This window comes from Panicum hallii, chromosome 7 (genome assembly GCF_002211085.1).
Source record: "Panicum hallii strain FIL2 chromosome 7, PHallii_v3.1, whole genome shotgun sequence".
NCBI lineage: Eukaryota > Viridiplantae > Streptophyta > Magnoliopsida > Poales > Poaceae > Panicum > Panicum hallii.
The window spans coordinates 40,119,326-40,144,257 of record NC_038048.1 but is presented as its reverse complement, the minus strand read 5'-3'; the positions used below and the strand labels follow the sequence as shown (position 1 = coordinate 40,144,257).

At 50.6% G+C, this 24,932-nt stretch overlaps 6 protein-coding genes and 1 non-coding gene across 7 annotated transcripts; 4 read left to right on the top strand and 3 right to left on the bottom strand.

The window, feature by feature from the left end:
- The first annotated feature begins 1,323 nt into the window (after nucleotides 1-1,323).
- On the top strand, nucleotides 1,324-1,887 carry LOC112898718. Its single transcript, XM_025966993.1, has one exon. It carries the CDS (start codon nucleotides 1,415-1,417, stop codon nucleotides 1,649-1,651), a length of 237 nt encoding a protein of 78 aa, XP_025822778.1. The 5' UTR covers nucleotides 1,324-1,414; the 3' UTR covers nucleotides 1,652-1,887.
- A 1,106-nt stretch (nucleotides 1,888-2,993) lies between these two features.
- On the bottom strand, nucleotides 2,994-3,066 carry TRNAA-UGC. Its single transcript has one exon. It is a non-coding gene; the product is annotated as a tRNA-Ala (tRNA).
- Nucleotides 3,067-7,699: 4,633 nt separating this feature from the next.
- LOC112898717 (GEM-like protein 4) lies at nucleotides 7,700-8,925 on the top strand. Its single transcript, XM_025966992.1, has 2 exons — nucleotides 7,700-8,073; nucleotides 8,191-8,925. Exons 1-2 carry the CDS (start codon nucleotides 7,875-7,877, stop codon nucleotides 8,640-8,642), a joined length of 651 nt encoding a protein of 216 aa, XP_025822777.1. The 5' UTR covers nucleotides 7,700-7,874; the 3' UTR covers nucleotides 8,643-8,925.
- Nucleotides 8,926-12,278: 3,353 nt separating this feature from the next.
- On the top strand, nucleotides 12,279-13,705 carry LOC112900161 (putative GEM-like protein 8). The gene is made up of 3 exons (XM_025968931.1): nucleotides 12,279-12,597; nucleotides 12,675-12,743; nucleotides 12,884-13,705. The coding sequence occupies exons 1-3, from the start codon at nucleotides 12,423-12,425 to the stop codon at nucleotides 13,333-13,335; spliced, it is 696 nt and encodes a 231-aa protein (XP_025824716.1). The 5' UTR covers nucleotides 12,279-12,422; the 3' UTR covers nucleotides 13,336-13,705.
- Nucleotides 13,706-14,793: 1,088 nt separating this feature from the next.
- Nucleotides 14,794-15,551, top strand: LOC112900786 (alpha-amylase/subtilisin inhibitor-like). The gene has a single exon (XM_025969586.1). The coding sequence runs from the start codon at nucleotides 14,794-14,796 to the stop codon at nucleotides 15,430-15,432; it is 639 nt and encodes a 212-aa protein (XP_025825371.1). The 3' UTR covers nucleotides 15,433-15,551.
- Nucleotides 15,442-16,537, bottom strand: LOC112900160 (cytosolic sulfotransferase 14-like). The gene is given in 2 exon segments (XM_025968930.1): nucleotides 15,442-15,847; nucleotides 15,850-16,537. Coding segments are annotated over 2 exon segments (1,014 nt in total). The 3' UTR covers nucleotides 15,442-15,521.
- Nucleotides 16,538-17,807: 1,270 nt separating this feature from the next.
- Nucleotides 17,808-20,027, bottom strand: LOC112901013 (cytosolic sulfotransferase 15-like). The gene has a single exon (XM_025969824.1). It carries the CDS (start codon nucleotides 18,768-18,770, stop codon nucleotides 17,913-17,915), a length of 858 nt encoding a protein of 285 aa, XP_025825609.1. The 5' UTR covers nucleotides 18,771-20,027; the 3' UTR covers nucleotides 17,808-17,912.
- Between the last annotated feature and the right edge of the window lie 4,905 nt (nucleotides 20,028-24,932).

The following is a 24,932-nucleotide window of genomic DNA, read 5'->3' as shown; positions in this document are numbered from 1 at the left end:
ATCGCAGCAGACAGGGTTTTTCGGTCCGTGCACCTCTTGCCCTGCTGCAACGAGATACTGGAGAAGGGCCAGCCGAGTTGTCGCGTCGAGCCAGCGGACAAATTCCCAGAGCCGACGTCGCGCCAGTGCTCTACTGTGTTTACCATGCCAAGTACCAGCAAGCAGCAGCTAGCGCCGGCCGCGGCCGTCCTGCGCGCGCTTGCGAGGAGGCGGGCGGGCGGCCATGCCAGGCGGCGGGGGTCGGGGGCGATGGACGCGACGCGACGCCGCATCGCAGCGCCGGTGCCGAACAATCACAAAAGTTCGGACACCCGCATCCAAAAGGCTACATGATGGATAGCACAAAGTTCACACGACGAACTGACCTGGGATAGCACGATGATGGAGCACTGAAGGAAGGACACAGAGGACTATGCTGTCTGCTGACACGCACGTACATGACCCACGATCGACCTCCCGGTACAGAGTGCCAGTCGAGGATTCGAGGGTCGACCTCGGACTGTGTGCCTGGACCGACACATGTGTACATCCAGCTCCAGTGTTTTGCTAAATTGCTAGGACGCGATCTTCGTTCTCCGGCCCCGTGCGATCTCTCTCACGCACAGGCACACCCATACCCACCGGCAGCGCTGGCGATAGATGCAAACATGACGGCGGCCAGCCTCTCGCACCGGCAGCGCTCGCGATAGATGCAAACGCGACAGCTTCAGGCGCTCGCTGCTGCGGCCCACCAAAGACGCAGGCAGAACGCGAAACATGGAAACCGTGCGCCGCTCGCTCCAAGTACCGCACGGCCGCTCCCGCCTTTCCACGGTCTCGCACCCCGAAAGCGCACAGCGCGTGCAGCGTTGCGCCGGCGCTGCTGCGCAGCGCGGTCCACAGTAGCTATGGCATGAGTCCACGCCGTTCCTGTGACCGGCATGGAGATCCGCGCTCGCTCGCCCATTCGCCCAACATTCCGCGCCCGAAGTAGACATGCCGAAAAAATTCCCAGCCGCCCACACGAGCCATGACGACGAGATGCGCGGCATGCCCACTCCATGTGGCCAGGGCGCAGTGCTGCGACGCAACGGGCGATCAGTTCCACTAGACCTTGAACCCCGGAATCCCCGATCCGTCCAGGATAGCAAGCAAAGCCTCTGGTGTCCCTAGCTCGTGAGGCGTGAGCGCACGCGGCGCTGTTTAAAACCTGCCCCGGGCGTGACCGGACGCGGATGAGTAGCTCCGTCCGATCGGACGGAGAGGCGAGTTTATATATTCCACCGCCCTCGCTGCACACTTTGCCCGCATCGCGATCTGCACACCCACGCAAACCAACGCAGGAGAGGCATCGCCCGCAGCAGGGCGGGGCGCGCAGACAGACAGTTGTGGCTGCGCCCCGGTTGTGCTCTCCCCGTGAGCTCCAGGAACCAGTATGGCTGCGGTGGTGGTCGCCGTCGAGGCCGCGGCGGCGGCGGGAGGCGCCTGCAGGGGCAGGTCGTACCTGGTGCGGAGCCTCTACTGGAGGCGGCGCGCCGGGCTGCGGAGGCTGCACTTGGAGCGGGCGGGCGCGTGGCGCGGGGGCGGCCGGCGGCTCAGCTTCCACTACGACGCCCTCAGCTACGCCCTCAACTTCGACGACGGCCGCGTCTCCGCCGACTTCCTGCGGTGACGGCGACTAGCCTTGCGCGGACGCCGGAGTACTAGCTGCCGGGTTGTACTAGCGCTAGCGGTGTTTGATTTCTTAGCCAGTTTTTCAGCCAAAAGCCGGCCGAGCAATGGCGGAGGTGTGTCGCCGTTTCTAGCTGCTTAATAGGAAGGAATTTCTTTCGTTCGAGTCGGCGATGCCAAACGATGCGTCTGTTCTTGATCCCTGTAGTTTCTGACCTTGTGTTGCGCCGTGCTGTACTTTCAAGCTGATCGGGTCATTTCACAGTTGCATGCCAAGGTGCTTATGAGAGAACTAGAGAGAACACGCTGAGCCTATACAGAGGCCCGTAAGAACACGAAGCTGTGAGCAAGCAAATCAGATTGCGCGGAGAGGATTTGATTTGACTGCATGATCATTACTCTCCAATCTCGGTAGACGATAGCAACAAGTTCCAGCGAAAGAAACAAGCTGAGACTGAAGAGTGAAGGCTCTGACCCCTCCTACGTCGGCTTCTCTGAACAGTGGTCAGGTATCATCCATCTGAAATTTTTTTGGCGTACACAATGCCTGCCTATCGCTTTCGTGAGAAACGACAGTGCAGATTGCCGTCGGAACAAGAATAGTTAGTACCAGCCAGTTCGCCCATCTTCGGGTGTGCTCATGCGTTCGCACCCTAGTCAAAGGCGACGACCACGACGCGAATCGTGATCTCTTCGGGGCGCGGGCAAATCTTTGGTGGTATTGAATGAATCGGGGGAATTCCATCTGACAAAGGACCAAAAGGAGTAAAAGTGAATCCTCGCAAAAAAAAAGGAGTAAAAGTGAAAGCTCTCGTCGCTGTTCCCACTCGCCTCTGATTTTTATTTCCTCCCTTTTCCTTTTGCAACGCGTTCTGTCTGCCTAGAAAGTAGAAACGCAAGATCTCAGCATCGCATCGAACTTTTGTTATTCCGGGGTAAAAAAGTGGCACTTCTGTTGTTGCCCGATGAACTCAATCGAAAACCTAATCCCCAAATTAAACCCAATCTGGAAAAAGGTGTCGTTTTCTTCCTGTCGCGCCTGGAATTCTCCTCTGACGTCTGTAGGGCACCCAGACAAAAGGTAACATGATGCCTGTATTTTCCTGATAACTACCGATTGCATTTTATCCGAGACAGGCAACGAACTCGGAGCCTTTTCATCAGAGACAGGCAATGAACTCATGCATCAGGCTGTGATTTTGATGCATCTGAGTGAGACAGGCAGCGAAGATGATTTTAGGAGGCTCAGAGTGATGACTAGTAGTGGCAAAATGACCAGCCCAGAGCCCCAGAGTACTCGGTGGTTCAGAAAAGCACCAAAACAAAAATAAATACAGAAAAAATGGAGATGCGGGGGATCGAACCCCGTGCCTCTCGCATGCAAAGCGAGCGCTCTACCATTTGAGCTACACCCCCCCGTGTGCTAATGTAATCTACAGTCTTTATTATAGTTTAATATGAACTCAAATGGGCTTAAATGTCCGTTTTAAAAAAAAAGACAAATGGGCTTAAATGCGGAATGCCTAATCATCAAGTTTTCTATTGCTGGGTATTCTGTCGATTCACATATGGGCCGAATGATGTTTCCCGTCTTCCTTTAGCCAAATGATGGGCCATATGCGCCCCCCCCCCCCCTCCATTTTCTAGTTGAGGGTCTTTGTAAGATTCGGTGTAAACATTAAGAAGTTTATGCAATAAATACTTTCGGTTCCTAAAACAAAATAGTTGAGGCCCATCCGGATTTCCTCTCTATTTATCTATCTATCTAAAATAGTGTAGTTTTTGAAAAACATGCTGCAATTGCTGAAACCATACTATTCACTACCACTTGTTCGAGATATCTTTTTTGGGTAATGTTGAGAGGATGAAGAAATGGATAGTACGAAGTACTCACGATTTATCAGCCTAAACACTTTGTAGCCATTCGGGTTGCAGTTGCACTGCAACGAGCTGCCGAGCCAAACAGCTGCAAGAGTCTGAGCTATTCTCCACCAATTGCTGGCGGGCTGCAGCTGTTGGAGCAGCTATTGTAGCCGCAACAGCAACCAGCTGCAATAATCTTTACTGATGACTTCATGATTCGTCTGCCGCAGTACCACAATTTCCTTCCAGGAAAGAGCCATCCATCCAGATTCTTCCTGTATAGTCGGACTACTTGACTTTGTTCACTGAGCACGGAACGAACTCGGCAGATTCCTTGTAATGGAGCGAAGGATTTCCGCGATCAACATCACCGGCGATCCTGCTTTCTCCTCGTCCTACTCCCATCTCCGTGCAGCAAAGCCGGAGAACGCCACAAGTAGCGCCACGGCGGCGCACCGCGAGGCCCATGACCGGCCACCAGCCGGGACAAAATTAAGGGGACACGGGTTTAGTTGGCAGCTTTCTAATCGCCATTAACACGCTATGCCTCGTCAGACAGCCCAGTCGGTGCACGGGATTTGCGACTTTTATTGATTTGGAATGAGCATCGTCGTTGTGACAGCTCGGCTGATGACTGATTGGCCTTGTTTTGTTTATTTAGCTAGCCCTGGTTTATTTGTACTCCAAAGTGTGAGGAAGGGTCTTTTTTGGTTGGAATTTGCTGTCACGCTGGTCTTTATCAGTACCATCGCCCATACTATCAAAAGAAAAAAAGAAAAGAAAGAGTTAAATGCACCGCCGGTCTTCGAATTTGGCTCGGGGTGCTATTACGATCCCCAAACTTTTAATGCATATTCAGATCGTCAAACTTACTAATCGTATCATGTGAAGTCCAAATCAATATTTTTATATTATAAAATCAAAATGTTTAACTTATGTGGAGTTTACATGTGGATCTAAATTTTATTTTTCAAATTTTCTGCTCAACTCTTATATTTTCTATTTTTTCCAAATTTTTTTTAAAAACTTTATGCTGAATATTTTCTTTCCCAATATTTCCTCCAAAATTTATATTTTTATTTTCTATTTTTTTACAAATTTGATCATATGAGTTTCTTATTTTACAATTTTTTATATAGATCTTTTATATTTGAATATATTTGTACAAGTAAATTGGTATAAATTACTTTTGTGCATATTTTGAAAAAATTATATAAGTTTCGATTTAGCTTAAACAACTATGATTTGGACCTCCCATGATATAATCAGCAAGTTTAAAGATCTGAATATGCATTTTTGAAAGTTTAGGGACCGGGATGACCCTGAGCTAAATTTGAGGACCGGCGGTATATTTTACTCAACTAGGAAAACGTTGCATCTTATAACTTGTGATACTAATATATCTTCACACGTATGTACAAAGCTTTATACTGCCCCCCCCCCCCCGGTCTTAAGCATGTAACGTTCTAGTTGCATATTGCTCTGGAAATGATCTTAGATAATTAGATGAATTAATAAACCTTTTTCCAGTTACATTTGCTATTTCCATGAACAACCAGGCCAGGCTGTATCCGCAGCGCAAAACACTCTTTCGCCTTGATCAATTTGATCTGATCTGTTTTAGGCGTCACAAGCAACAAAGCTTTCGATTGAGAAGCAAACACGCATAGCATAACCTAACAAAAAGCAGGCCCTCTTCTTTAATTAGATCAACTTAAACAAAAAGCTTCTTCATGCGCTCGTAATGCGCGCAAGCCTTTGCAGCATGATTCGTGCAGTTGCCGGTCCTCATCATCTGCCACATGGTGGAGGCCCATCCTTCAGACTCCTTGCTTGCTTACGGTCATCATGTCATAATTTACACTGCTCCACTCCATGGCTTTTCTGGTTGTTAACTTGCCGTCTGACGAGACGATCGAGCCCATTGGAGTGTTGCCTTTTAGGACTTCGTTTACACACTGCCCGGCTGCTGACCCCATCTTTACCATGCGCCCCCGTTAAGCAAAGAGGCAAAAGACTTGACGGTATTAAAAAAGGTGGAGATACGTGGTGGTTCTAAAGCCTGCTGCCTGATGAGCTCGCAGATTAGGAAAAGAGAAGGGTGAGAGAGAGCTCGTCCGTGTTTGAATCGACAACGAGAATCGATCGTGTGTGCCCTGTCGTCAGCTCCACATGTAATGTAAGTTTAATACATCCAGCTGGGTTGATTCGTTTTGGTGCCCACCCATATTGGAAAAAGAAAAACTAGTGGGCCTTGATCGGAGTTTATCCACGCATAGGCGCATAGCACTGCACTAATAATCGCTTGATGCCAGAAAAAAAAAATTGCAAGAGCACTTGCACTTGCGGCTAGGTAGAAGCTGAATGCACTTCGTGTGTGCAGCCATATTGGTCATCTCGGATGAGCCATGGTAACTGTGAATAAAGCTTATCCATTCCTTTGACCTTAACCAAAGGCGCTGAAGAGCTAGCCGCCGCAATAGCCCCCTTGCAATAGCATGCAGTAGCGGATTATCAGCACTATCAACGAAAAGGTACCGGTTAAAATAGTGCACTGCAATTTAGTGACCTCTGTATAGCGCCCGCTTATGTTTTAAAATCTTGTTTTTTCTATTACCTCATTGCACGTAGCACGCAAGCTATGCTTCAAAGCTGCACTTATACACCATTTCATACATTTTTTTTGTTTTCTTAACATTAGTACTAGCCAATGTGCTTCAGCTAGCCCGGCTAAACGGAGCACTGTTTCTATCATGGACCAATTTGGCACTATGTGCAAGCACGTTTTCCATAGATCCGGATCCTTATCCATCCAGGTATATTCAACGTAGCAACCAAAATATTCGATGAGCTCTCGAGTCTCGAGTACATACACACATGCCCCGAGATTTCTCGCCCTTTTCCTGGTGCGCGCACGACCTTTTCGCCGCAACTCGCAACAGCTTTAGCTGGGGGTCAATGCGGAGCCACCAGTACGCCGAGCTTATCCGTTTTGACCTTCCGGAGCCCCAACCACCGCGAACAATCCCGATCGGCCTCGACGGACGACGACGCGCAGAGACCAGACCCAGATGAAGCCGGCGTCCATGCCGCGCCGCATCACCGCTGACGAAGCAGGTTAAGTTAAAGAAAGGCTCCTCCGCTAGTCTCGTTCTCGTCTCACCACACGCGCACGCGCTTGAACCAGCCAGCGCATGGAGCCGTGGCCGAGCTCGCGGTTTTATGGTAGAAAATGACAGGCGGCCACGGCGAGCTGGGCCTCCCGCCCGCCCGGCTGGCTCGATCGGCACCGGCGACCAACCCACGGCCGGATCGGTGCTGTCGACCTGGCGGGTGGGCCTCCCTCCGCTCGCGGAGTCGCGGGCGTGACTCGGCGCCGAGTCGGACGCGACGCTGACTCAGGGCCGCCGTGGGCGCCAGGAAAAGCAAGCGGGGCACCAAAGCGAAAAGCAGGCCTGGGAACGAACGGCAGGCACCCCCTTGTGCTTGTGCGTGAGTTGTGACCGAACGTGTGACGGTGTCCTCCATCCACGCGCGCGCGCGAACCTTCTTCGTGGTCATCCGTCGGCCAGTACGTCGTAGTGGGGCATGCTTCGTTCTGCCGCCGCTCCATGGATCCTTCCATCTGGTTCCACGTCACCCCCGGCGTCAAATGAGCTCCCGCAACGTGCAGGTGTTTACCGGTCGCTTAATGGCATAGTGTGCTTTCCATTTCTGCTATTCTAGAGCTTTCCTTGCATTGGCCTGAACAATGCAAAGTAACCGCAAACTGCTAATCCGAACGATTTCGTCTGCATCTGATAGTACTTGACCTCCCCCCATTTGAATGGCCGTTCGGAACCATGCCAATATTTTAGGTCAGATTGTGGCACGGATATTTCGGGCCCCGAACTGCATGCATGCACGTAACAGGTTGGATGAACATGGATATGCTACCCCGGCCCGGTGCATGCGTGGATGCCACTCATGGCACATGAACAGAGAGCAGCACATGCATTAGGTAGGGGGCCAACTGCACATTGGAAATCTTCTTCTATATCCTTTTAACTCCTCGTGGGGGATGATGACTGTTCCATCCAAAAGCGAGTTAGATAGGCACCCAGCTTTTGATCGTTGCGAACGGCAGAAAAAAAAATATTTTTCTCGCTGGTTGACAGGTTCCAGGCTTATAAAAGACGCCCCGCCTCTTCCCATTTGGAGCACGGAGCTCGAGCAGCAACAACCCACGCACATTCAGCAGGCCACCCACCGCGCTCACCAGCAACCACCTCGCCGCAGAGTCCGGGAGCTCAGCCGCGGATTCAGCAACCGAACAGAAGAGAAGTCTTCGGTTCGTCGGTCGTCGCGTCGATCAACAAGGGATGGAGAAGGCACGGCGCGAGCATGTGATCGGCATCCCCGTGAGCAACAGGGCGTTCGGCATCGAGGAGCCGGATTTCCCGAGCAAAGCCAAGGGGGATGCCTACCACGGCGGCGCCAGGAACCCTGCAGCCACCGCGGCGCGGGCTGGAAAATTCGGCAGGAACGGAGACAGGGTCGCCCAGGGCCTGAAAGCACATGGTGAGTTCGCGATCTCCAACCAATTTTGGATTTGGATGGGGATGGCTCCTTTCATCCTTCGCCATCTTTTTCCTGCACATGGATTCAGCTCTGAACGTGTTCCTGCCTGATTTGCAGTGACTCTCGGCCCAAAACTGTACGAGACCGTGAAGGGCAAGCTGTCGCTGGGGGCGAGGATCCTCCAGGCGGGCGGCGTGGAGAAGGTCTTCCGGCGGTGGTTCCCCATCGAGAAGGGCGAGAAGCTCATCAAGGCCTCGCAGTGTTACCTGTCCACCACCGCCGGTCCCATCGCCGGCATGCTCTTCATATCCACCGAGAAGATCGCCTTCCGGAGCGACCGGGCGCTGGCGCTGACCTCCCCCAGCGGCGACACGGCGCGGGTGCCGTACAAGGTCACCATCCCGCTGCGGCGGGTCAAGACGGCCAAACCCAGCGAGAACAGGCACCGGCCGGAGCAGAAGTACGTGCAGGTCGTGACCGACGACGGCTTCGAGTTCTGGTTCATGGGGTTCGTCAGGTACCAGGTGTCCCTGCAGGAGCTGGAGAAGGCCATTGCGCAGTCGCAATGACCAGAGGGCTCAGTTTGGTCGGGCGTCGTGTTTTGTTGTGGTCGTCTGGTTCATCTGGTGTTCATATGCAGTAGGCTTAAAAACTCTTGGTGGATTGCTTGGCGTTTTTGGCAGTGGAGCAAGTCCGATATACATGGTAGGAGAAATTTAGGTCAAGAGATTTGTGGTGTCGGGTAATTCTGCTTTGGTGCCACGGCAAAAGTGTCTCCTATGCGGTTTTACAAATGGAATGAAAAACAAAAATGTTTGTGCAATTCCTGGAATGTGAGCTGAATTCTGATCACTACTTTGTGGCTGGTACCGATCCTGCTTGTCCGTTGCTGTTCTGCAAAGAACAGATGAATGTTAAACCCCCCTTTGTTATGTTACCCTTGCTAGTTAAAGCTCTGGTACCAAGCTGGAATCTATCCGTGAACAATAATTACGAGCGAGGTTCTCATAAGATCTAAGTATTCCTTTTTTCAAGATGACCAGATTGTTTGTGAACATACAGGTTGGCTATGTTGCAGCGCAAGACTATGCAAAAATTTAGTACTAGCAAACATTCAAACTTGATTGTATTATGGAGAAATGCTAGAAGAAAGGCTTTCTATCAGCGTAGTGATTTCCTTTATGTATTTGGTTATCTTGGTTTTCCCGGAATGCAATGATCTTAAATTTGCTTGTTCATGTAAATATTCATTTTCTGGCATCAGCCATCTTAAATTTGCTTGCTCATGTAAATATTCAGTTTCCCCTAATGCAATGAACTTAAATTCTATAATTTAGAATCTGTTTGGACACCATCTAGGTGTGCCACACTGCACCTAACCAATGGCAAATGAAACAATCCCCAAACATTAGGGGTCGCGGCCTGCGGGGCGGCAAAAATGAATAGTGTTTCTGCAACGTGCGTAAATCACACCGCTAACCAAACGTCTGATGCAGTTGGCTGCAGTTGCGGCTTGAGAACTGTGGCGCGGTTCGGTAATGAACCAAACAACCCTTAGTTCTACCAAGTTTCACACCAAAAAAGTTTGCACTTTCGGTCTAGACATGTCACAGTCACATATTAGGCTCAACAGCCCTAACATGATGTAGCAACATTTTGGAGAACCAAAAGTCTATTAAAGCATCACATACTAGCTAGTACCCCCGCCGTTTAAAATTACAAAACATCTCATTTTACTAGGATATGACTTCGACCCACGATATATTGATATAATATTGCCATTTATGTTATACAAAGATCACATTCGTAAGTAAGTATTTTTGTAATATGAATTTAATAACTTAGGTTTGTTTCACTTGACCTATGATTGATATAATAATGTAATTTATGTGACATAAAGATCATAATCACAAGTATTTGGTAATATGAATTTAGTAATATAAGTTTGTTTCACTCGACCCATGATTGATATAGTAACGTAATTCATGTGACACAAAGATCATAATCACAAGCATTTGGTAATATGAATTTAATAACATCAAGCTTGTGTCACAGAAGTTAAGTATGAACATAATAATTGTCGTAATGAAACCACGACATATGTTATAATTTAAAATGGTGTGGGTTTTTTCACTTTCACTGATGGGGATCAAAACCAACCGCAGCCTGCCCGCGGCGCGCTGTCGTACCTAAACTACCGAGATCTTGCGGGTACAACACACGACAATCTATGATTAAGCTTCGTGAGACATTACAGCTATATTTTGTTGGAATTTGCAGTCTATATATGATTCCGGGAGAAGTATATAGCTGGTGCCCCTTTTCTTTTGGCACTCTTAAGCAGTCTCTCACTTGCTAGCAGAAAGTGAACCTCGGAACCTAATCAATAGCACACAGACAGCGCAGCGACTTGGCCTTAACAGCGAAGCACCGGCCGTGTTAATTGGCCCGCGGGCGTAAAGAAATGCGCCGATGCTGCTTTGTTGGTCTGGTGCCTTTGCACCAAGATTTCCTGGGTTCATCTTCATCCGACTTCGGAATGATTGGTTGGCGCCGTCGCTCTGCTTTTGGAACCCTGAAATACTAGTGGTTAGTTGTTGCATCGTATCATTTGGTATAAACATACTCTTATGTTTTAGGCCGTTCGTTATCGGAATATTTTGCCTTTGAAACAATAATTGAAAGAAGTATATTGTGTATTTGCGTTAGATCTTCAGGAATGAAGCTACGCTTTGTAGCTGGTTCGGCGATTGGAGCAGAATATAATAATGCTGTCTATTTAGGCGTTCACAGCAGTGCACTAAAATTCGAACCACTTGGGTAGCTACAGTCTTGCAGAGGTGTAATGTTTTTGCTTAGCTCCTACTAGTAATGTACTAGAACAACCGATTTTTTTTTTATAAAAAAAATCAAAACTGGGGACGTCGCGCTTGAACTCGCATGCCATTCCTCTCTTCTTGGAAGGACAGCGCGGTCGGCCAGAAAGCGATTTCGTTCCACCCGTCGGGTCGGCAACATGTCCATGCATCCGGCATCCCCGCATCGACACGTATGGCACGGCGGAGATACGCCGATGGCGACGCCGGAACGAGAGGAGGAGCCCAACCCCCCGAATCCGCTCCTGATTCCGGAGTGGGCAGCTGCAAGCCTGCAAGGCTTTCGTCCTCCATCTGACAACGCAACGCGCAAAGCCACGGCACGGGGACGCACGCCCACCGCGCCCCGCCACCGTCCCCTCCAGGAACGGCAAATCCGCCGGCCTCGCGTCGCCAGCGCTGGCAACGCCCCCACCCGGTTGCCGGGTTTATTGCGGGCGAGGGCGACAGGGACGGCGCGGCGCCCATGCGTCGGTGCCCGCCTGCCGCCGCGCCGCTCGCCACAGCCGGATGAGCACGCGCGCGCGCGTGCCAGACGGTTACGCCGGTTAGGTGAGGCGGTCGCGGTTCGTCCGAGTCGGCGCTGCGTGGGAGGTGACCGGGACGGCTGGAGTCGCGAGGGCGCAGCCGGGAATGGCGACCTCGACGACGGGAGAGGAGACGCAGCTTAGCTGTCGCCTCGCCGGATCCATCGCCTCTGCAGTCCGGAAAGCTGGCCGTTTTACACGTCGGGTCCGGGCCCAGCCTCCACATGACCGGTGGGGTCACGGCCGCCGATCGACCGCCTGCTGCGGACGCGATCTCGGGAGCAGTGTTTTCTGTCGCTCCAGCCCCTGCGCGATCTAGGCCGTCGACATCACCCGATCGGCCGCGCATGTTACTCCTAGCCACAGCACACCGCCCTTACTCCCCCCGACACCACGCCACCCCTTTCTCCATGCAGCCCGGTGCGGGCGAGAATGTGCGGGCACATGGGGCGCTTCTCGGAAAGCCGCCGGGCCTCCGGATCCCGTAGAGAAATCCGGAATCGTTTTGCCTTTGGGGGCAGATGAGTATCCCGCGCGGGCGCACCTGGCCTTCACATGGCCGGGGTGGCCCTCCGGCCGACGTGGCCGCACGCGAGGCGAACCGAAGCAGTAGGCCGACGGGAGGAGGAGGAGGAGCCGGGGTCTACGCCTGCCTGCTTTAGGCGAACGTGGACCACGCCTTTCTGAGCCGCTGGTGACTCGGCCGGCCCGGCTGCTGACTCCGCAAATCCACTCGCCTTTGCCAGCCTCCCTCAAAGCTTCCACCACCGCGCCGCGCCTATAAATGGCGCCCTCGGCGGCTGCGCTCCGGTACCAATCCGCGATTCCTTACACGCTAAGGCATCGACCTCCAGTTCTTCTTCTTCCATTCTTCAGCGCGACGCAGGCGAGACCAGCGCCCAGCTCTCTGCTCTTTTTTTTTTCTGCTGAGCTAGCTCTAGCAGCCATGAGGAAGTCGAGCAGCAGCGGCGGCCATGTCATCGGGGTCCCGGTCACCTCCAAGGCGTTCGGGATAGAGGAGGCGGCGTCCAGGGATCCGTCCTTCAGGAAGGGCGACGGCGACCACCTCGCGGTCTCGCTGACGCACCCCAGCCCGTATGCGTCTTTCGGCTACAAGCACAGTGAGTACCGATCGTGATCATATGTTTTTACTGTTAAAGAACCATTTAATGCTGATGTGCTTAGTGTGTTTCCGCAGGCAGCAAGGGCCAGGTGATCCACTGGGTGAGCAAGCTGAGCAGGCGGGCGCAAGGCTTCAGGGAGCATGGTGAGTTAGCATGCATGCATGCATGCATTCCGTGGTTGCGTAGCTTCTTTCCGATCGACCACCGTTGATCAATCAAGATCACGTGAACACCATCAAGTCCTGATCGAAATCTGATCCGTGCGCGATCGATCGTGTTGCAGTGACCTTGGGCCCGAAGCTGTCGGAGACGGTGAAGGGGAAGCTGAGCCTGGGCGCGCGGATCCTGCAGGCCGGCGGCGTCGAGCGCGTGTTCCGGCAGGCCTTCTCCGCCGACAAGGGCGAGCGACTGGTCAAGGCGCTGCAGTGCTACCTCTACACCACGGGCGGCCCCATCGCCGGGATGCTCTTCGTGTCCACCAAGAAGGTCGCCTTCCGCAGCGACCGCCCCATCACGGTGGCCTCGCCCAAGGGCGACACGGCGCGGGTCACCTACAAGGTGGTGGTCCCGCTCCGGCGGGTCGGCGAGGTGCGGCCCAGCGAGAACGCCGACAGGCCGGAGGAGAAGTACATCCGCGTCGCCACGGTGGACGGCTTCGAGTTCTGGTTCATGGGCTTCGTCAGCTTCCAGCGGTCGTGGAGGTGCGTGCAGCAGGCCGTCGAGGAGCTGCAATGACCGCGCGGCCCGACCGGCCTGGTTGGTGAGGAGGTCCGGTGCAATGGCTGCCTTGTCGGCACGACGAGAAGAGGATGCTACGGGCTGCGGCGTCGCCATCTTTTGTTGCGAGGTAGCCGTAGCTGAGATTGCCCCAATCTAATTCCGGATCGGGGCAGTTGAGTTCCTTCCGCGTACGATTTTGGATCAACTTTGTGTTGCTCCAAGCGGTTGCTTTGAAGCATGGACCGAGAAATTAACCATTTGCGCATGTTGTTGAATGGAAGAGCTTACCTTTCCAAATTGTTTTCTGCTGTACCTTTCTGATCTCTGTACTAGTGTGTGTCAGAACATGAAAATATAACTCTGAATAGGAGGAGCTTTGATGGTACGAGATTTAAAAAACTGAAAATATTGTGAAGCTATTATTCAAGGCAAATTTCTTCATACATTTGCCGATCTGCGTGTTCATGTTTATTGGCGAGAAAATAACAAAATTAGAGGTAATCAGAATGGATATTAAAACTGGCAGTTATTTGGGCTCATAGTAGCGAAAAGCTGCAAGACCGAGACCAGGCCGACCAAACTGCTGAATTGGAGGAGGCCGAATATCGCGTGGGTCGAAGCTGGGCCACTAGGCAGCACCGAACGATGGGCTGGGTCGGAACCCAAGTTCTCAAATGGTCTGGAAGCTTTCATCGGCCTAACTACCGCTCACGGAGGTCGACAGTGGTGCTCGCCGTCGTTGCGGCGGCGCCCACGGGCCACGGAGCCACCGCGACCGATCTTTTTCCTCGAAAACCACATGGAACAGAACGCTTGAACGTCCGAGCGAGCGGTCGGTGATTGGTGATGCAACGCAAACAAGTTGATCCCAGCAGAGCCTACTCAGCCTAGCGCTCCGTGTACGCGTGTTGCGCATGCGAGCCTGATCGGCGTCGACCCGTGTCCGGATCGATCACGATCTCCCGCCGCGCCGACGTGCTCCGCCGCAGGAGCCAAGATAGGTTGGTTGGGAAGCAAATTCAGACGCCCGTGCCCCGCGTTCTGCTCAAGACAAGCGCCTCGCGAGCCCGCTCCATCATTGCCGTGAGGTTTCCATCGTTCGTTCAAGACTACCGTTCGCTCCCCAAATCCCAAAATGCTGCGCTGCTTGTTCCCAGAATGGCACGCGGACGAATGCACCATCAATGCAGCGGGGTGAATGCCACCATGCCGCATCGCATCGCTGCAGTTTCCCTTTTCCCAGTAGCTGATAGCGGGGTACAGATGGGCATACGGCGGGCATGCACGGCGTGGCCGGACGACAAGAAAATGGCTCCACGGCACGTACACGTCCAGGAGGAAGGAGAGCCGGCAGCTCCACTCCACGACGGTATAAATACTCACCCGAGGTACTCGTGCAAACCTCAAGCTTCGAAGTCGCACTCTCAGTCCTCCTCCAACGCAGAATCTCGAAGCAAAGGCAGGCTTTCAGCCATGGGCGGCCCCGGCGCCGTGCGCCTCCCGCTCCTCCTCTCCGTCGTCCTAGCCGCCTCCCTCTACCGCGGCGCCGCGGCCCCGTCGCCGGTGTACGACACGGACGGGCACGAGCTGAGCGCCGACGCGGACTACTACGTGCTCCCGGCCGGCCAAGGGAGCGGGAGCGGCGGCGGCGGGCTCACCATGGCGCCCAACGTGTTCCGGTGCCCGCTCTTCGTGGCGCAGGAGGCCGACCCGCTCCGCAGGGGCTTCCCCGTGCGCCTCACCCCGCTGCACGGCCACGGCGGCGACCGCACCGTGCGCGTCTCCTTCGACGTCGCCGTCCACTTCGCCGCCGCGACGACGTGCGTGCAGACCACCGAGTGGCACGTCGCCGGCCGCGGCGACGAGGACGTGAGCGGCGCCCGCCGGCACGTTGTCACCGGCCCGGTCCTGGCCCCGACCGCGGGCGGCCGGGAGAGGGTGTTCCGCGTCGAGGGGCACCGCCACGGGTACAGGCTGGCGTGGTGCGGGGTCCCGACCGAGTGCGAGGAGCTGGGCGTGTTCAGGGACGACAGGGGCCGCGCGTGGCTCACCGTGTCCGACGACCAGCCGCATGTGGTCGTGTTCAAGAAGGCGCCGCCCGTACCGGCGTGACGGGGGTTCCTCTTGTAGCGTGCGTGAGCGTGTGCGTGCCGAATAAGAAGGCGCTTGTTCCGTTACTAGCGACGAACTTTGCTGTTGTGTTACGTGTACGGTATACAAGAGGTTCTGTACTTGAGCAGTGCTATTTCTACAGGACTAGTCCAGGCACACGTGATGGTAGCTGTATTTGGTCTCTCCTTTAGTTGGTTTGTATAAGGTATACAAAACTCCGTCTTGCCGCTCTTGGTCACCTCCAGCCCGCACATGTGCTCGAACGAGCACAGCCTCACGATGGCGTCCACCACGCCGCTCTCCTCCTCCTCGACGTCGAACGGGAGGCCCACGAACGCGGCCAGCCTACGGACATGCGCCGGCGGGTCCCTCCAGACCTCCTCGTACCTGAGGAAGAGCACCCGGTCGGGACGCGCCAGTACTACCCGAGGACGCGTTCCCAGAAGGGCCCGAACGCCGACATGCCGTCGCAGAACAACGCGGCGGCGGTCTCCGCCGGGATGGGCTCGAGCCCTTGGCTGGCCCTGAGCCTGTTCGTGAAGTGCCAGAGCGAGACCACGGTGTCCTTGGGGTCGCGGCACATGTACACGATCTTGCATCCCGAGGCAACCACTGCAGCCAGCAGCGCCACGAACGGGACGTGCGTGGCAAAGAGCCTCGGGTCCGGGAGCTCGTCGAGGTCGTCGACGTTGACCTTCTTGCCGGTGTAGATTTGGTACTCCAAGAACTTGACGCATTCGTGGGGGCCGAAGGAGTTGAAAGGGTGGTCGGCGGCATCCGGGGGATGTTCTCCGCGGTGCACGGTGGCGTACAGAAGCGACTTGACCCACGTGGTGCCGGACTTGGGCAGGGTGGCGACGAGGATGTCCGAGGGGCGCGCCGCGAAACACGCACCCGCGGCCATGGCACCGGCTATGCACATCTGGCTGCCGTGCCATCCTTGGTGGTGGCGGTAGAGTTGGAGGTGGGACAGGCCTTCCGCGCTAGGCAAGGAGGAGACCGAGTCGGCGTAACGCTGGTAGAGTTCTTGGTGGTTGGTCTTTGTTTCCATGTTGGTTTCTTGCTCGGCTTGTGAGGGAAAGGTTCGCATGGAGGAAGAAGACATGGCTGTGCACTATGACGACGAGCCACGCAGGAATTCGGAATTGGGGGCTAATATGCCAGTAACCCAGTAGCATTTTTTTTCTTGAAGCGGCGAATCATCTTTGTGGTTACTACTAAATGGAACTTACTCTACTAGCTACTACTATATGCTGGGTCGCTGTCCGCATGACGCACGAGATTGCGTAACAATATTAGTTGTGCTACATGTGCCAATCTCATATGCCCCACTTAGCTAGAGTAGCATATTATTAGCAGTAGGTTAAGCTATTTCAAACTAAATGATGAGAACGTTCTGGCACTTTCCATTTCTTTTAGATATAGAGACATATCAATTATCAAGTACTATTAAAATGGGAAGGTCAGTTTCCGTTTGAGAAAAAAATAGTTAGTCCGCGTGGCTACTAAAAGCACATGAACTCGCATGGATGACCTTTTCTTGCGTTTGAGATTCAAAATGCCTATTTAGGTGCGAGTCCTAGTACATGCATTTGTATTTTTGATTAACTATTCTTTTAGTGACAAGCAATAAGGTTCATTAATAGCAAGGTGACCATGGTGATTTTCCGACCTAGTTCGCCAAAAATCTTTGTTGAGATAAGCAAAGGTTTGTAATTACTAATTGTAGATTATTTTTGAAAAAAATCATTTCTATGTGTATTACTAAAACATTCTTTTAAAACATAAGGCCGTTGACAGAACAGTGACTATGGTATTTCATGAATAATAAGATTTCCATCTTAGCTAGTTTGTCAGAATTGTTCATAGAGATTGATAGGAAAAGATTTGTAATTACTAATTGCAGAATTTTTTTTAAAAACATTTCTTTGTGTATTACTAATTTCTTTTCTCTTATTAATTAAGTTAGTTTTAGCAATAAAATTTTAAAAATCTTTGCAAACGTTGTAGGTATATAGCAAAAAGGGAATCTACACCTAGGTGAAAATGTAACGATGGCGTAGGCTCAATTTGCACCAGTCTTAAAAGGTTTGGAAATATTTCATAATTTTACTGGAGATAGAATGGACATGCTATGCACCTCCATCAAATCTCATTAGCAAATTGAACTTAACTTAAAAGATACAGAAGGCTAAATTAACATATGCTGCGAATTATTATCAAGTTTTTGAAAACCGTTTGCAATGACTATATATATACTATAAACGATTTTTTTTTCAAAAACCTTATGCAATGACTAGACACATCTTAAACAGTTTTCGGCTCGGTTTCATCTTAATAACCCAACAATGCAACTGAAAAGTTGAAGAAATATCGATGGAACCTATCAACTTTGGCCGTGATTATTATTCATATATACACATTGTACCAGCATACACACATGGCATTATACTGGAAGCACACATTTCTACCTGCAACTACTACTGGCCGTTAGACGCTAAGACAAGACCGGAACCCATGAACTTAGCCGCGGTAATAACATCGATGCGCCGCGCTGTCTCCGGCGAGAGATGGTTCGCCCAATCCCCCACCACGCCACGCCGGAAGAAGGAGCTGTTCTCCACCGTGCCGATGACAAGATCAGTCTTGCCGCTCCTGGTCACCTCCAGCCCGCTCATGTGCTCGAAAGAGCACACCCTCACAATGGCGTCCACCACGCCGTCCTCCTCCTCCCCGACACCGAACGGATGGCCCACAAACTCCGCCAGCCTCCGGACATGCGCCGCCGGCTCCTTCTGCATCTCCTCGTACCTGAAGAAGAGCACCTGCTGGGGGCGCGTCAGGTGTGCGTGCCAGTACCCGAGCACGTGGTCCCAGTATGGCCCGAACGGCGACAAGCCGGCGCAGAACAGCTCGGCGGCGGTCTCCACCGAGAGGGGCTCGAGCTGGTTCATGACCCTGAACTTGTTCGCAAAGTCCCACTGAGAGATCAGGTGGTCCTTGGGGTCGCGGCACACGTACACGATCTTGCTGCCCGATGTGGCAATGGTCCTCGGCAGCGACACAAACGGGAGGTGCGTCGCAAAGAGCCTTGGGTCCGGGAGCTTGTCGAGGTCCGGGACCCTGTTCCTCGTGTAGAGCTGGTACTCGAAGAACTTGATGCACCCGTGGGGGCCGACGGAGATTAAAGGGTGGTTGTCGGCGGCGGTGGCGGGGTGGTGCTCTCTCCGGTGCACGTTGGCGTACAGAAGCGACTTGATCCACGTGGTGCCGGACTTGGGCAGGGTGGCGACGACGATGTCCGATGGCCGCGCGGTGAAGCACGCGTCGGCGACCATGGCGCCGACTATGGGCACCAGGCTGGAGTACCAACCTTGGTCATGGCGGTAGAACTGGTTGTGGGACAAGCCTTCTGAGCTCGGCAAGGAGGAGACCAGGTTGGCGAAATGCTGGTAGAGTTCTGGGTTGGTTTCCGCTTATGCACGGGCTTCTTGCTCAACCTGCAAGGGAGAGGTTTGCGAAGAGGAAGACAAGGCCTTCGCAGATGGTGGGTTTCGGCACGGGAACCCTTAGCAGAGCAGCATCTTTGTAGTTACAACATATGGGATGGAGTCAACGAACTCCACGGTTGCTATCTTCCCTATATGATGCACATGGCGTGCACGTAAATAGAGACGCAACTAGCGTTCTTTATATGTATCTCTTAGCTACTTCTATTTTAGAAAGATTAGCTTAAGGCTCTGTTTGTTTCCCCTAAAGATTATATAATCTAGCTTATTGGTAGTGGATTATATAATCTAGATTATTAGGAGATGGAGGGAAATAAGCTGTGAACTGTTTGGCAAACTAGATTATTAATGATTTGGATTATTATTTTTGAATGAGTACTATCTGTAATGTTCTTCTACAGCTGCTGGCTGTGCTTGCGCTTTTCCTGCTGCTAGCTGCTCGTCGTGCTTGCTGCTGCTAGCTAGCTGTGCTTGCTGTCTTGGATTCAAAGTGACAAAGCAAGAATCTGAGAAATTCTAGAACAACAATTCACATACGCACCCACCGGCGGCAGACCAGCTCAACGCGCCCATGCTGGATCAGCTCGCCGCGTCTATCCCGGACCAGGCCGCCGCGCGCTACAGATCCTCCGCCCTAGCTTCGGGCCTTGGGCGCTGTGCAGGCCAAGGTCCAGCACACCGCGCCGGGCAGCGCGCCCGCTGGCCGCCACATGCTGGGTGCGGCGCCTGCACATCACCGGAGCGCACCACCGAGGGTGGTGGCCACAGCAGCCAAGCCTCTCCGGGCCGCGCCGCCGGGGCTGGCGGCCGCCGCAGCCTGGGTGTCATGCGGGACACCAGCCGCGATGCCCGCCGACTACCCCGCTCCTCGTCTTCAACGAATCCTGGTAAGCCAAAGCTTGGACGCTCTTGATTTGGGGAAGAACAGATGGAGGGGCAGTCGCCGGGCATCAAGAGGCGTCGGTCAAAACAAAAGAAAAAACGATTCGTTCATTGTAATGGCAGTGGCGGGTAAATATTACAAAGTTCGATGGGTAGTTAGCTCGATTGCCGAAAATAAGCTGAAATAAGCTGCTATTTTATAGCTTATAGGATTATCATCATTTGACATGTTGGATTATATAATCCAGATTATAATCTGAATTTTTTGTTGATCATTTGAGATTAAATAAGTTAGATTATATATTTTAGGGTAAACAAACAGGGCCTAAGTATCCCTCGAATAGGTCGTTGTGACTCGTACCGAAGTGATGTATCTATACAAGCATACAAAGAATCACTTTGCAACTGCTACTAGAAAGATGCATCTATGACAGATCATTAGCTACTCCTATTTTTAGAAAGAACATGGAAATGTGTAACAATTTTCCATCAACAACTAAAATAAAGCATCACTTTGCAACTTATTACAAGCACACAACAACCACGTGCTTGGTCGAAGACGTTAAATATTTAATCACAACTGATCTCCATAAATATTGGGTTGCTATATATCACGTAAGGAACAGGTAAAGTCGGACGACTAATTAATGTTCGAAGATGCTTATTGTTAGAGAAAGGTATTTCTTTTAGCATCACCAAATTTTCATCAATTTGAGACAAGATTACAATCAGCTGCCACTAATCCCATTAGCCACTCAGGGAGTATTCAGTGTCCGATCCCATACAAGCACAATTATATGCAACTGAGTTTATATCCCTACGCACCAAGCAATTTTAAAATTGCTAAAACTCTTGTCTAACTCAATGATATCAAAGCAAAGACCGCTGACTGACGATCTCATCCCATCGCTTGATTCAAGCACCACCTTCAGCCCGCTCATTGTTGCGTAGGGATATAAACTCTTGAGTACCTCATTGTTGCAGAAAAGCATGCTCAGAGAATCATGCAACTTCTTCTCACCCATCATGAAAAGTGGTTACTTCTCGTATCCTAATAATATAATTTACTCCCCGAAATGATGCCATAATTGACAATTGTCTGTACGAGCGCACTCACGACTCTACGATAGATGTATAATTCCAACTCTTAAACCTTTGGTCATACATGCATACAACATGACACGTCCAAACTCCAAATTGAAGGCGATGGATTCAAATAAGCTAGCCCCAGCGACCTCGCCGGTGCGTCGCCGGAGACCTGCAGATATAGCCAATGGGCCGCGACCGGCCGGTCTATGATTCGTACTGGCACCTCGTCTACGACATCATCGGCTTCGTGGGCGAGTTGTTCCTGTGGGGCGCGGCGGGCGGTGCCGCCTTCCACTTCGCCAGGGGCCTCCGCGCCTCGCCAACACCGTCGGCGCCTACAACGCCGCGTTCTCCGCCGTCGAGGCCGCCGTGTCTCCCGCGCGTGGCAGAGAGGACTTGTGGTGCTCCCTCTCCGCTTCCGCCGTCTGGGCCCTGCGCGGCATGCCGCCCCGGCCGCCGCGGGAGGGGCGCTCCTCGGCGTTGCGGGCCCTCTCGCGTTCTACTGCATCGATCACGCTGGCATGGTGTGGCAAAGCCGCTGCACTGACCCTGACTCCGTCCTCCGCCAGAATTGAAGCGGATGATGGCTCGTGGGCAGCCAACGCCCGTAGCCATCGCCGCGAGCCAGACGACATCTCCCACCATCGAGGAGTCCACATCTTAGATGCTCTACGGCAAGTTACGAGTGAAAAAATCAGTAAATCCGAGTTCAGAACCTGCCCTGCAGTTTATGAAATATTCTTTGGCAACCAAACAGCAAAATTAGAATTAGGGAACAGCAAATATGAATGCTTTGTGAAGCTAGCTCGAATAATCATGGGTGCAGATTCTGGGATTTTTTTCTAAAATTTTAGTCTTCCCAGTCTTGGATGGAAAGGCATTATTTAGGTAACAAATAAAATTAGTTTAATTTTTCGTATGTATTGAAAATAACAATTCATATTTAAGAAGATTTTAAAAGAATTCGGAAGTAACAAGATAGAAGAGTTGCCACCGTAGTCTACTGGATAATCTTCATTTTTTTTCTCTCTTAGAAGCCGTGGGCCATATAAATCAGTGAAAGAAATTTAAGAAAAAAAATACTAGGAATCGAAAGGATCACATGGTGTAGCAGGGGTTAGCTACCATTGGCACAGTCGCAACTAGTGCACAATCTACCAGAAAATCTATATTATTCTGTTGAGAAATCGGTGCTTCTGATCTTAACACCGACTTCCAAGTAGCGGTACTAAAATAGTGTGATACCAATTCTTCTGCGGATCTTATATCCACACTACATCGAGGAGACCTTCATCTAGACACCAACACGGGAGACCAACTCAAACTCAACTCTTTATTCATCGTATTTGGTACAACACAAGATTCTTATACTCTCCATGTGGCTACCCTATCATGATACAACTATACTACATGACTACCATGACACCTCATACTTAAGACCTCTTATATCATGGTATGGCAGGGGAGCACCTCTATTTGTAGGTGATCATAGGTGTTGTAGTATTGCCATATGGCAACATCCACACTCTTGTTTACAAAATATTTAACTCTAGAATTTTTCTCATCCTTATCCAGCGATGCAAAATATCTAATTTTAGAGAATTTTTATCTTCCCATAAAGCATGGCAACTACATAATATCATATTAGCCAACCATTTACAAATTGAAGCATTCCGAATTTGTCAAACTTTTGCTCCGACCGACATTAAGCCCTCCTGGACTGCCATCCCCGGCCGATGATCTGATTCTATTTCTCGTTGGCACGCACAAAGCAACCATTATAAGATGGAAGGCCCACAAAGTGATTGCAAATGGCCTCCCGATCTGTAGTAAAGAATCAAACACCTCAAAATCTCAAATAGTACATAAACAACACAAACATGAGAAAAACAAACATCAAACAGAAAGACACAAACCACAAGTTAAAAGCCAAGAAACATCGTTTACCAATCGTTTTCATATTAATATTCTGGATAACATATGTCCAAACAAAAAGACACAAACCACATGTTAAAAGCCAAGAAACATTGTTTACCAATCATTTTCATATTAATATTCTGGATAGCATATGTCCAATCAATCTGTACTTCCAGACAAATAACAGGCACAGCCACAATGCCCAAGTAACCACAACTCTATACACTCACAACGGTTCCAACCTGTCCTCCTACCTATGTAACTTGAGTACATTTGCAAAGCTTCATAGCGTCTTCCAAAATGACCTTTCTTTTTGCAGGCACACGAATAGAGGAGAGGGAGGGTCAACAGATGGTGAGGGAATTTGACATATGCTATATTTAAAGAATAGAATGTACATGTCGTGGATGAACCAATCGACCTTTGTCTTGTGAAAGGTTGCTGATCAGCTCTTCAAACCCTCCTCCAGACAAGCTACAGCTGTTGTGACCTTAAACTGACACCATTACAAAATAAGGGCAAAGCTGGATTACTGCATTCTCTGGAAACCATTATAATGATTGCAGTAGTGTGTTTAAATAGAAACAAATAAGCACAAGATCAGTTAAATCACCTAAGCAGAGAACACATAATTATAGCATCCATGGTCAGAGTTAACCACTAGTCTAGTTCAAATAAATTTTGCTGAACCCAGATCCAAGCCAAACATCTAATATTTGGCAGCCGGTTTGGCTCCAGTTTCAGACAAACTGGTTTGAACAGTTACCAATTACCACAGTTAAAAATGAAACAACATTAAGATTTCATATCGTAGGGACTACAAAGATACTTAACTAAGGGGAAATATGCTCGCGAAAACGCATTAAATTATATTTTTAACTAAAGTATGAGTTAATCTAAAAGGGGGGTATATATGATCAAGGTGGAGATTCATTTAAGACTGTTAACCTTGTACTCAAATTAGGAATAGCAACACTCAACAAATACAATTTAAATCTATAACACAGTTGATGGTGGTTCAGCAAGCTGGCGCTAGCAACACATGGAGAGTAGAACAAGATCACAGTTGATTTTTTACTCCTAATAAATGCACATGATCTAAAATAAATTTGGAAAATAGCAAAATGAAAAAAAAAGAGGAGAATCCAGCTGACATGCACATAGCCAGCAACATGACCAAGGTATTTTTCAGCAAACCTCTTGTAACTTTGAGTTGTTTCAAGTTCTTCATTTAATGTTTCCTTATGGCATGTCGCAATTGTATCAAAGAAATGCAGCCATTATGATGAAAATGTTTAGAAAATACATAACATGGGCAGCAACTATTTTGAGTTCAAAAAATGGAAGAAGTTCAGAGTTCAAGAAAGAAAAGGTTGCCACTTAGGAAAGGCTTGCTAATTTCAGTTTTACAAATCCTTGAGAAACTAAAAAAGGAATGCATAGCGCTGGATAATATGATTTCATTAGAGTATGAGACAGCACATAAGACCACAAAATTTCTCATTATTAGGCATAGCATCAACCTGAATGTAGCAAAATTGGTTCACGCACCCTCGCGTTCTTCGGGATGGATCACACAACGCCCATAACCATCGCTGCGATCCCGCTGAGGAGCCCACATCTGAGATGCTCTACGGCAAGTACGAGTGAAAAAGGGACAGTCTGCTGTTTTTCTTCCTTCAGTTTTATATTGGTTGTGTATAAGGCCTAGTTACAGAGTTTGAATCTTTATGTTTAATAAAGCTTCCTTCATTAAAAAATAGCATTAGAAGAAAAACTGTAGTTTTGCAATTCAAAGTTTGGCTACAGTGGACGCATCACCTAGCCTTACTTCGCTGCTCACAATCACGGCCTTATTGAAAAATAGAAACACCGCGAAAACACGAGTAATACAGGATTACTTTCCTGTCTAGACGCTGAGACCGGAGTCCTTAAAAGTTTAATTTGGCCTTGGTGATAGCGTGGATGCACCACGCCATATCCGGCGACAAATGGACAAGGCAATTAAATTCAGTGACAGATCACGGTGATGAAGAGCTGACGAGAACACTTCCTGTCTGCGTTGGGTGCATTTTCCTACTCATACGGTTTAGCTGATGGACA

Bases quoted from the DNA above. Each gene is read 5' to 3' on its own strand.
- LOC112900161 (XM_025968931.1), top strand. From the start codon at position 12,423: ATGAGGAAGTCGAGCAGCAGCGGCGGCCATGTCATCGGGGTCCCGGTC. The intron at 12,598-12,674 runs GTGAGTACCGAT...GTGTTTCCGCAG, and splicing joins GTCTTTCGGCTACAAGCACA to GCAGCAAGGGCCAGGTGATC. The intron at 12,744-12,883 runs GTGAGTTAGCAT...ATCGTGTTGCAG, and splicing joins GCAAGGCTTCAGGGAGCATG to TGACCTTGGGCCCGAAGCTG.
- LOC112898717 (XM_025966992.1), top strand. From the start codon at position 7,875: ATGGAGAAGGCACGGCGCGAGCATGTGATCGGCATCCCCGTGAGCAAC. The intron at 8,074-8,190 runs GTGAGTTCGCGA...CCTGATTTGCAG, and splicing joins CCAGGGCCTGAAAGCACATG to TGACTCTCGGCCCAAAACTG.
- LOC112898718 (XM_025966993.1), top strand. From the start codon at position 1,415: ATGGCTGCGGTGGTGGTCGCCGTCGAGGCCGCGGCGGCGGCGGGAGGC.
- LOC112900786 (XM_025969586.1), top strand. From the start codon at position 14,794: ATGGGCGGCCCCGGCGCCGTGCGCCTCCCGCTCCTCCTCTCCGTCGTC.
- LOC112901013 (XM_025969824.1), bottom strand. From the start codon at position 18,770: ATGGTCGCCGACGCGTGCTTCACCGCGCGGCCATCGGACATCGTCGTC.